At 39.5% G+C, this 11,788-nt stretch overlaps 1 protein-coding gene across 8 annotated transcripts in view; it reads left to right on the plus strand.

Annotated features, from left to right (window-relative positions):
* Positions 1 to 1,078: 1,078 nt before the first annotated feature.
* CCP110 (centriolar coiled-coil protein 110) overlaps positions 1,079 to 11,788 on the plus strand; it is a 25,124-nt gene continuing 14,414 nt past the window's right edge. For 5 of the 8 annotated variants that reach the window (XR_006889508.1, XR_006889509.1, XM_046668106.1 and 2 more), the window contains exons 1-4: positions 1,079 to 1,279; positions 5,004 to 5,159; positions 9,029 to 9,157; positions 11,507 to 11,768. Coding sequence is in view for 6 of the 8 variants with exons in the window: in XM_046668106.1 (XP_046524062.1) it covers positions 5,019 to 5,159; positions 9,029 to 9,157; positions 11,507 to 11,768 (532 nt within the window). In the remaining 2 variants the exon portion in view is untranslated. Of the gene's footprint in view, positions 1,280 to 1,961; positions 2,194 to 2,860; positions 3,014 to 5,003; positions 5,160 to 9,028; positions 9,158 to 11,506; positions 11,769 to 11,788 lie in introns of all 8 variants that reach the window. The other 3 variants (XM_046668107.1, XM_046668109.1, XM_046668108.1) reach the window with 3 other exon arrangements.

An 11,788-nucleotide genomic window follows, 5' to 3' on the forward strand; every position in this document is an offset into this window, starting at 1 on the left:
CGCTAACATTTATAGAGCGCTTACCATATTCCAGGTTCTGTGCCAGCGAGTATTTTATGCGTCATCTCATTCTCACACCAGCCTCAGGGGGTAGGAATTATGTCAGGAGCATGAATTCAGTCGACTTTAGAAGGATTTTTCAGATTCTGAGGGAATGAAAGAGCATAGCAAAGAAGGCACAATCGGATTATAAAGCTGGAAGGGATTTTAAGGATTCCCTCATTTTCTAGATGAGGAAACTGAGGCCAGGAGAGGTGAAGAGAGTAGAGCAGTAAATGGCAGAGTCAGGACTGACATCAGGCCACCTCAGTTTTAAGCCAGTGACCTTTCTGCTGCTACTCATCCTCCTAACCTTACTTCTCCTCCTACTATGGGCTAATAGTGGGCCTTATATACCAGGCACTCTGCAAAAATTATCTCAGTTGTTCCTCACAACCACCCTTGTGACAGGCACTTTTAAGACTTTAATTTTATATTTGCAAATATAGACACGGGAAGGAGGGTCAGTAAGAGAGGCAGAAGGTAAAGCCGAATTAGGAAATGAAAGGGGCTACTGCATCACATTTTGGAAAGTGGGTAACATGTCGTTTAGATACAGAACTTTGGTAAAACATTCGGGGTTTTTTAGGCCGTCTTGAACCTATTACCCTTCTTGGACGTATTTTCCCACTGATTTGCAGAAGGGTAAGGAATGTCTTAAGGCTTAGAGTTGGCGTCTAGGATTTAGCAATTTTCTCTTTACAGAGAAAAAATTTAGGTGAATGTCATATGTTTTCCAACGACCACCCAGAAAGAGGTTATTTCTATACAGATAGGTAAGAAATAGCAACTTTAAGGAACACTTCCGGGGCTTCAGACCTGGCGAACGCTCCTATTGTAGCAAATTATAACTGTAGAGGCGCTGGCTCGCAGTGCAGACTACGTTTCCCAGAAAGCATCGCGCTTCTCGTAAATACTACGTCTTTCATCACTGGGCCATGGCGCGTACCCAGGCGCGCAATGCACTTCGGGGATTGTAGTTTTCTGGAGGCCCAACCGTTCCAACAGCCCGGGAAGCAACCGCCGGAAGTGGCGGCCCTGAGAGGTGGAGCTCGGGCGGCGGCGGCGGCGGCGGTTGCCAGGTGCCCGCGTTGCCGCCTGAGACCCGTAATATGGCGGGGAGAAGGAGGAGAAGGCGGCGGTGGACCGAGCTGCTCTGTGTCAGTACCGACTGAGCAGTTTGATTCCTGACAAGGCCCGTGGCGAGGGGAGAAAAGCTTACCGGGCCGTGGGAGATCAGGTGTGTGCGTGAGGAAGGGGCTCCATCCTCCGCCGGTCCCGGCTGCGAGGCCACCGGGCAAGGCGGAATGGGCGCCCGCGAGCTGAGGGCGGGCTCCGGTCGCAGCCCGAGCGCAGGTGCTGGGGTGCCGGGTGTCGGGAGGCGGGTGCCCGGGGGCCGGCGGCACGGGGCGCGGAGGTGATGCTCGGATGCTGACACCGCCGGGTGGACCCCCGGGATGGAGCCTTATCAGAGGAGCTAGGGGAGGTGGGGCGAGGGCAGAGGGTCCCCGGTAGATAAACTCGGGCCGGAGCCGGGGAGCCACCTCCTGTTGATAAAACAGTTTGGGGCGTTTTCTTCTCCTACGATGCTGGCGAGGGAGGCGTCCCCGGGGTGAGCACTGGCCATTTCTGGACGCCGGTTACCACAACCAAAGGCTCTTGGAGCGCTGTTTACCCTGCCTTTGCGCCTCTCTGGCGCATAAGCATGAGGATAAAAAAGCAGATTCTCTTGATTGCCCCTGATGCTGCTAGGGGGTACCCACCCTTTGCTTCTATCTAGTTATCATCCCAGTTCTCTATCCCCAGCTGAGGCAAATGGCAGGCGCCTAGATTGATTTAATGGGAAGGGATCTGGAAACGGCGAAATGAGGAAGCGGTTGCCCCCCTTTCCAGGTTTTTAAGTTCTATTTGAATCTTGCCAGGAACCAAGCACTGTCGCTGCCCTCCAGGAGTCCATAATCTAGTGCTAAAAATCGTCGTCACCATCCTCCTCTTCATAGTCAAAGCAGCCTCATTTATTGATGCTTTCTGCATGTCCTGCAATATACTATTTGCCACACGTATGTTAGTTCATCGAATCCTCACAGAATCTCTTTGAGACAGATACTCTGATTATCCCTATTTTACAGATGAGGAAACTGAGGCATAGAGCTGGTAAGTGAATTGCTAAGAACATACAGCTGGTATATGCCTGAATAAGAAACCTCCCCTTTATTGCCTCTATAAGACGTTTATGTCTTTGGGAAGACTGATGCGTAAACAGCCAGCGAGGATCTGAAAACAAGGCCACATGTGTTCTGTGTTACTTTTTCCATTCCCTTCAGTGATATTTCTGGTAGAACACCGGTGAGGAGCGGGGAGCAGGACCATGAGTCTGTGGGGTATGTAAAGAGGCTCATTTGGAGAAGGGTCGTGGTATAAATGGAGAAGACAAGGCATGTCCGAACTTGATGCAGCTGACAAATTATTAATTCAAGTGGACCAGTAATGCCTGATGGTAAAGTAGGGGCAGTAGACCCGTGGTGGGAGCAGCCTCGTAGTCAAGGCTGCCTTGAAATAAAACCCTGCTGGCAGAGGTCATTGTGGTGTGGGAAACAAAGGGCCCTTGTGCTTAATCATATAGGATGTGGACGCTCACTTTTTTAATGGTTGTCTTTGCAGTTTAGAGGTACCAGTTTCTCTGAGAATAGGGTCCTCCATGAAACTACCATTCTCTGAATTCCCTTCTTCCTGGCTAGCTTCTTTGCTCTAGAGTCCACTCTCTTTTTTTCTCCTGGTTTACATTCTTGTTTGAGCTAATTACCCTAATTCATTTATTCAGTACTTTTATCAAGTGTCGACTGTGTGCTGGCAGTGTTCTATGTAATGGGGATTCAGTGGTGAGCAAGACAGAAGGTCCCTGTGCTTATGGAGCTTACGTTTTGGTGGAGGAAAACAGATGAAAACCAAGGAAATAAGATAATTTCAGATAGTGGTAAGTGCTGTGAAAATTGGCAAACAGGGCACTGTGACAGTGACTGACGCAGGGTTAATTTAGATTGGCTTGTCAGGAACGGCCTCTCCGAGGAGGCGACATCCAAGCTGAGACTGAAATATAAGAAGGATCCGGTCACGCTCCAGCATTATTTGGTAATTTCCATAATCGCCATATTTGCACTTATATTTGGGTGTAGAATGCATTTTCATATGCCATAAATTATGCTGTAATAATCTCTTACTGTGCATCTGCAGTATGTATGACGTGCATGTACTGTTTGAGGGATGTCAATGTAACTTTGTGAAGCGATGAGGCATATCTACATGATGTTGCTGAAAGAAAAAGAAAACTATTGCCATAAAGATATTTTATTTCCGTAAATTTCCCAGACCTTTAAAATAGAATTTCATGCTTTGCTTGTGTATCAATAGGAATTATATTACATTCATTGTATGAGTAAGCTATTTGTGTTCCTTGTAAAGCTGGATTCATGGGCTGTGGTGAAAAATAGTTTGAAGTATTTTGGCAGAAATGAGGTCTTTTGAATTTCTCTTACATCTTAGCTTCTGCATATTTTGGTTGTTAAGATATCATAACGTGGGTTGAAATCCAGGCTAAAAAATGAGGCCTTGCTGTGGTTATCATGCAGAACCATATTGTGTTTTGTTTTTTACTTTTGTTTGTTTTATGAATATAGTTTTGCAAAGTAATCTCACAGTCTGGAGAACGTTTCTTTGAAATTAAACTCTCACTTTGCATAAATTGAATATAGAAATAATTAGAATGGATGGGATGGTAGGAAGAAGTTTTGTTATTAATAGAACTACCACTTGGTCAAAATTAGCAATATGTTTTTTCATAATCTAATCATAATTTTGAAAATACTTTATCTTCATTTCTAATGGCACTGTCATTTGTCCCTGACACTTTAGTGTATTGAATTTGTAAGTACTTGGAGATTTAGGACAGTATCATCTTGTGTCTTACTTCATTTTTGCATATCCCACATCATGAATTGAATTTCTCTGCCCTCTCTGTTTTTTGTTGGTTAGTTGTGTTCATTTGAAGATTTAAAGGGTCATTGTTATATTAGGTTTTCTCTTTTCACAGTTCGTACCCTTGTTGGTTATGATTTTGATGATGTCTCTCTTTATTTTCCCTTGCTTATTTAAAGGAAACAATGCCAGACATAATGCTGGGGAAACAAACAATCAAATATTTCATGCTTGCTAGACGAGTGAATGTGGTGTCTAGTCCTTCCTGGTTACCACGTATTTTCATAGCCACCATCACAATTGTCCAGAAATTGTAAAATTACTGGACTGATTGTTTTAAGTAGTCTGGTGATGGTTTCAATTTTCAACACTAAAATAGAATTAATACAAGAGCCAATAGATTTTACTGTTCTCTCCCTCTGACTCATTTGGCTAGGGACCATGGAGTAAAAGAAAATTCTTAAGATATATAAGTATAATAGATTTTGAACTCCGTGATAGAAAAAGAGTTTTTAAAAGTAAACATCCTCTTTTATTTAAATAGCCCTTATTTCTTTTTTTTTGGCTACAAAAGCATTCCTACCTTTGTATGATTTAGTTTTTCTGGTGATGTGCAGATCAATCCTGCTAAAGAAAAACGATATTCTATGTTATAATCTAAAGTTAGTAAAGTGGCATAGAACTTTAATTCCTTTAAAAAAGTTTCACTGGTGAGTTCTTGGGACCTTTCTAAACTAATCACATTTAAAGATTGATTTACATACAAATGTTAGGAAATATTTAAAATATGAAGCAAGGCTTAACTGGGTAGGACCTTAAGGTGCTTCCTTATAACTAAGAATTAGCTCCTGGTCAGTGAAACAATTCTGGAACACACTGACCTGTGTTAGAAATTGTGAGTTCTAGGAATATTTCAGTGCTCTACAAAATTTGCCAAATAGCGATGATCTGTTTGTCTCGGTACATTAAAAGTGATGTTATTCTCTCTGTAGTGGGATTGTGGGAAGATGGAGGACTATGAGAAGTTCTGTGAGAGGAGTCTTGCCCGAGTCCAAGAAGCGGCCCTCTTGCCAGAGAGCTTCCTGCCTGTGCAGTCGGAGAGCGTCTCGCTGATCCGCTTCCGTGGGCTGGCCGTGCTTTCTCCACTGGTACGCTCTCTTCTGTCTTACATAACCTTTCTTCCTATGGTGAACCACTAAGGTAGTTCACAGAAAAACAAAAGAAAGGCTTATGAATATCGAAAAGATGCCTCACCCTTATTCATAATTAAAGAAACATGAATGAGTGAGCATTTTTTACCTGCTGGATTGGCAAAGATCTGATAGGACCTAGTGCTCCTCAGGTTGTGGAGAAAAGCTATTTGTAATGCACTTTTGCCGAGAAAATCAGTTGATTTTGCTTTTTGGTGAGCAATTTGGTAATGTTTATCAGAATTTCAGAGTGTACGTAACCTTTGACTGGGCAATTCCATTTTGGGGAATATCTTACAATTATACTCATCTATGTGCTTGAAGCAATACGTACGAGGTTATAGTAGCCTTGTAGAAAATAGCAAAAGATTGACAGACAACCTAAACATCCATAGATAGTAGGCTAATTTAACTAACTGGTCCGTTTTATAGCATCTCAGAGATGCCATGAAAATGAGTACAGTAGATCTAAATAGCTGTGGAAGGATCGCCACAAGCTAAGGTGATCCCTGCACACGGTGTGCTCTCAGAGGCAGCGTGGCGTAGTCATTAGAAGCCTGGCCGGAGCCTGCTGGCCTGGCTTCAAATCACTCTTCTGCCACTTTCCTGGTGTGTGAATTTGCAGGTCCATTTTCTTTATTTGTTAAGTGAGGATAAAAAAAGTGCCTACCCCACAGGACTGTTTTGAGGATCAAAGGAACTACTACATGTGAAATACTTAGAACAATACCTGGATCATAGAGGGTGCTCAATATGTGCTCACTCTTTGGATTTAAGTAAGCATATTACATTCTTCCTCTGGAGAGAGGTGAGCAAACATAGGATGAGAGGGAAGACAGGCTTTTCATCATATACCCTTTGATACTAATTGAATATTTTTTAAATCTGTGTGATTTTATTTCAAATCAGAAAATTAATATTATTGAAAAAAGAATTAAAATTTTTTTATATAATCAGAGTTAAACAATCAGTATTTTATGTTGCCTTTTTGTAATGAAATTTTCAGACATACAGAAAAATTGAAAGGATAGTACAGTGACCACCCATGTATCTATCATCTAGATTTAACAGTTTTAACATCTTGCCATCTTTGCTTCATGGTGTCTGTGATTTTATGTATATGTATGCCAGTGTATGTATGTATATACTTTTTGTTTTATTGCTGAGCTATTTGAAAATTGCAGGGGCTGGCCTGGTGGTGCAGTGGTTAAGTGCGCATGTTCTGCTTCGGTGGCCCGGGGTTCACTGGTTCAGATCCTGGTTGTGGACATGGCACTGCTTGGCAAGCCATGCTCTGCTAGGCGTCCCGCATATAAAGTAGAGGAAGATGGGCATGGATGTTAGCTCAGGGCCAGTCTTCCTCAGCAAAAACAGAGGAGGATTGGCGGCAGATGTTAGCTCAGGGCTAATCTTCCTCAAAAAAAAGAAAGAAAGAAAGAAAATTGCAGATACATGACGCTTCTCTAAATGTTTTGGTATACATATTCTAAAAATAAGGATATTCTCCATAAAGCCCCAATACCATTATTACACCTTAAGAAAATTAATAATAATTTAAATAGCTTCTAATATTCTGTTCATGTTCAAATTTCTTCGTATGTGCTCAAAATGTCTTTTATAACTGTTTTTTTCTAATCTGGATCCAAAGTTCACAAATAGCGTTCACTTGTTATATTCTTTTAATTTCTTTTGATCTAGAACAGTTCCTGTACTTCTTAAAAAGATTTTTTTATGACAGTAAATTTTTAAAGAGACCAAACCAAATTCTACAAATTCTTGTAGAATGCCTTACATTTTGGATTTGTCTAATTATTATTTCTTCATGGTGATATTTAACTTGTCCTTTAGTCCCTGTACTTCCTATAAACTGGAAATACAGTCTGAAAGTTTGATTAGAGTCAAGTTGAACATTTTTGGCAAGAATTCTTTGGAGATGATGCCAGGTACTTCATATTAAATTAAATCAGAAGTTATGATGTCTAGTTGTCCCTCTATTAGTGCTGCTTAGTTTCAGCAGGTGCTTTTACAGTTGTGACTGCCAAATGACTTTTTAAAGGTATACATTTTCCCCTTTTGATTAGCAAGTAAACTTTGGAGTGATTCTTCGGTACCATGCAAATAAGAAAAAATTTTTTTATTTTTTAGAGATTGGCACCTGAGCTAGCAACTGTTGCCAATCTTTTTTTCTCCCCCTCCTCCTCCCCCTGCCCCTTCTTCCCCCCCGCTGAAGCCCCACAGCACATAGTTGTATATTCTTGTTGTGAGTGCCTCTGGCTGTGCTATGTGGTACGCCGCCTCAGCATTGCCTGATGAGTGGTGCCACGTCCGCGCCCAGGATCCAAACCGGTGAAACCCTGGGCTGCTGAAGTGGAGCGTGTGAACTTAACCACTCAGTCATGAGGCCAGCCCCAGAAAAAATTTTAAAACGTCTTTATCAGCTACTTGATGACATATTGCTTGATTAGTTTAATATGGATCAAAGGTCTGAGCCTTATTGTTTAGGGTCTGTGACTCCGTCAGTTATTTATTTATAAGCAAAATCTGATGTTTGTGGACCTTAATCCATGTTTTTATGTTGTATTTGATAGATATATGTTGTAACTTTGTTTGGAATATATATATATATAATTTTTGCTGAGGAAGATTGGCCCTGAGCTAACATCTATGCCAATCTTTCTCTTATTTTGTATGTGGGTTGCCACCACAACACGGCCACAGATGAGTGGTGTAGGTTCACGCCTGAGAACTGAACCCAGGCTGCCGAAGTGGAGTGTGCCGAACTTAATTAACCACTAGGCCATGGGGCCAGCCCCTGGAATAACTTTTTATGATGTATTTTCCATTTGAGTAGTCTAAAGTAAGTCTTGGCTCTTTATCACAGTGATTAAACTTCCCAGGAAGTTTTAAGTTTCCAGGAAGTTTAATGATTAAGATTTAAATCCAGGGGCCCGCCTGGTGGCTCAGTGGTTAACTGAACACGCTCTGCTTTGGCGGCCTGGGGTTCATCGGTTCGGATTCCAGGTGCAGACATAGCACCGCTTGTCATGCCATGCTGTGGTAGGCATCCCACATATAAAGTAGAGGAAGATGGGCATGGATGTTAGCTCAGGGCCAGTCTTCCTCAGCAAAAAGAGGAGGATTGGCAGCAGTTGGCTCAGGGCTAATCTTCCTCAAAAAAAAAAAAAAAGAATTTAAATCCATTAGAAAAAGATATAATGCTTAGAAGTCTTCAGTTTTTTAGGTACGTTATATATTTATTGGAGAGTACAATGAACGTGTTCTAATTTTGTAGGCAAATAAAATATTATCTCTTTCTCATATCACTAAACCTTTGGACATTTTCTTAAGGTAGCAAAGAGATAAAATGTATACTGATTAGAAGGTTAAAAGCTGAAGATCTAACTGACTCAGTGACGTAAGATATTGCCACGTGAAGAGCCAGCAGGGGTCAAAGAGCTAATTTTAGCTCCCATTTTAGAGCATTTGATAAGTGAACGGGTTTTTTTTTCTTTAACTTTTTTTCAAATTGAGAATAATTACATACAGTAAAATGTACAGATCTTAAGTGTTAAAGTTCCATGAGTATTGATATATGGCACACAGTTGTGTAACTCACACCCACCCACAACATTTTCATCATCACAGAAAGATCTCGCATGCCCCATCCCACCATCTCAGGCATTACCCCCAGCCACTGTTCGGATTTCTTTCATTACGGATAGTTGTACCTGTTGTACGTGTTTTTAATCATTCTGATTAAAAACTTCCTGATTTTACGATATTTTTATATTTATGACAAATAATTACATATTTGTGATGTTTTGCAGCTTAACATTGAGAAAAGAAAGGAAATGCAACAAGAAAAGCAGAAAGCACTTGATGTAGAAGCAAGAAAGCAGGTTAATAGGAAGAAAGCTTTACTGACTCGTGTCCAGGAGATTCTGGAAAATGTTCAGGTGTGTGATTTATGCTCTTTTAAATGACAATTAAGAAATCACGAGGTTGATGATAATTTCCCAGAAATATATTTGCACTTACTAGTTAATTACTAGTGTCCTTTACTATTAAATTTGCGATGCTTCGTAATTTGTGAAATTACGTTTGTTACTCCAAAGAAAATTCCCTTGCTTGTTAGTGATGCCCAGTACTTGAGTCAGAGGGTCCTTGCACAGTGGAGCCACACACTGCATAATAATTGCTTATTGTCTGTGTCTTATGACTCTAAAAGCATTGAATTCTCAGTAACAGAATGATAGAATTGGCCGTTGTCGTTTACCCCTGAACTAATCAGACTATTGACTCAATGACCTTATTCTCACTCTGCTAAAGTAAATAATAACTGCCTCCAATTTTTTGGGGTTGAAAATTCTGCTCTTAGACACACAAATGCAATTTAGATTAGATAAATAAAATTGCCTGGATGCATCTTCGATCCAAATTGAAACCATTTAAACAACACATCCATACCTTTTGCAATTATTTTTATTTAGCTTAATTTAAATTTGTATAAACAATTTGTTCTAAGGTCTGGATCATTTCACACTAAAAAGAAAAATATATTAATGAGATTGAACAAATAATTTCTGCCATATAAAGCACTGTTTTGCAGGTGACATCTTTTTATTTTTTCGTAATCTTAGAGGTTTGCCGTTTGTGTAATTCATTACTAGATGGCACATGTACAGTGAACCTTAGGATCTTTCCCACTACCTTGATCTCCCTGTGGGTAGTAGATTTTAATTTGCATGTTATTAATTACTATTCATGTTAAGGTTAAAAAATAGAATGTGTGCCACAATAAGGGTGAGTTTTTGATTTACTGGATATTTCCTATTATCGAAACAAAAATGGCAAATCATTCTCGGTCATTGAGGGAATATATCAAATATACTACTAATAAGGTTGTTGTTGAGTCTGAAGACTTTCTCTGTTTAATAGAGCATGTGCAATGTTGAACTGCAGAGTAAATGAATGAATTATGCAGATAGAGAAATTTTGTGTAATACAAATAGATTTCTAAGGTCTGTTTCAGCTGTAAAACCTATGATTTTCTGACAGATTTTTGTTGCTATGGTTATTTAAATTGACCAACCAAAGGCTCATTTTAGTGGTGCACAAGATGTAGCTGCTGAATATCACAAATGTGAAATGTGAGATGGTTTAAGGAAATAATTTATTTTACTTAACTCCAGGACCATGTTCATGGGTTTTGTAACTAAGTATCCCTTTTGTTTGGTCCCGGGGCTGGGACTCAGTCCACCTTGTTGTATTGCTTATTGCCTAGTACCTGGAAACCATTACGTGTCTTGGGATTTATAAGGTAAAACAGGAGTATCATGTGGTCTAGGAAAATACACACACAAAACCTCCTAAAAATCTTTTAATATTCGGGATTCTGGAGTCTATATTCATGTGATAATATGATGATGATTTCTGCCAGTTTAATATATGCTTGTATAATCTTTAGAAACCATCCTTGCTCACTTTTTATTCTTTTGCCAAGTTGACTTATTTAGATACAAGATGTAATTTTATTTTTTTTCTGGTGGACCTCTTGGGTATACAATTGTTCTTAATATATCACATTTTTTACTAATTTTGCTTGTTCTAAAACTCATTAACAGGTTGCTGTTTTAAATGACCATCAGTTAATCAGATTGAAATTTGCCTTAATCAATTGGCTTTTAAATTGAAATTTTTCTTATTTTTAAGTAACTGAAGCTACATGGCTGAGCTATCATTTACTATAAATTTGCATCATCATGTAGAAAGAGTTTAGTTAAAATTTGGATTAAGCCTGTGGGAGGCAGGAGTCTTATTACTGAATTATTTGTTTAATCAATATCCTAGGCAAGTTAGTCTTTGCTAAAGGGGGAATCATTTATGTAAGAAATTTAATTGTTTAGATGACACCTCTCATGGGAGGGACAAATGGTGACGTTAATAACATATAACCAGAAGAACGTTAAGGAAACTCTTTCTATTCCAAGATTGCACATGGATATCTGAATGTATGTGTGTGTGTGTATACACATGGACATATGTTCATAATTGTGGCAGATTACGTCATTTCCTTTTTTGCTTTTAATCTTTTGTTAAATAGACCAGAATGACCATAGATGTTTTTATAGTGATTTGAGCTCCTTGTGATATAGAATACCATAGAAAAAGGTCCTCTTGGTCTTGGGGTTTGTTTATATTGTCAGATATTAGAATCTTCAATTTCAATTTTGTTTTAGAAAATAATGAAATCAAAGTCTTTTTGTGCCATGAGGAAATATTAATTTTCAAATTTCCCTTTTCAGGTTAGAAAAGCACCTAATGCCAGTGATTTTGATCAATGGGAGACTGAAACAGTTTACTCTAATTCAGAAGTCAGAAACTTGAATGTTTCTGCTACATTTCCAAATATCTTGCCAAGCCCTACTGAACACTCTACTTTAGCAAAATTTGAAAAGATGACTGGAATTTTGCCATTGAATAATGAGGACCAATTTAAATCTAATGGGATAGACTTAGCTAGGGACTCAGAAGAATTTACTTCTCTGAAGCCATGTGATAGTTCAGGTATTAGCCACACAGAAAAC

This window comes from Equus quagga, chromosome 7 (genome assembly GCF_021613505.1).
Source record: "Equus quagga isolate Etosha38 chromosome 7, UCLA_HA_Equagga_1.0, whole genome shotgun sequence".
In the NCBI taxonomy this organism is placed as follows: Eukaryota; Metazoa; Chordata; class Mammalia; order Perissodactyla; family Equidae; genus Equus; species Equus quagga.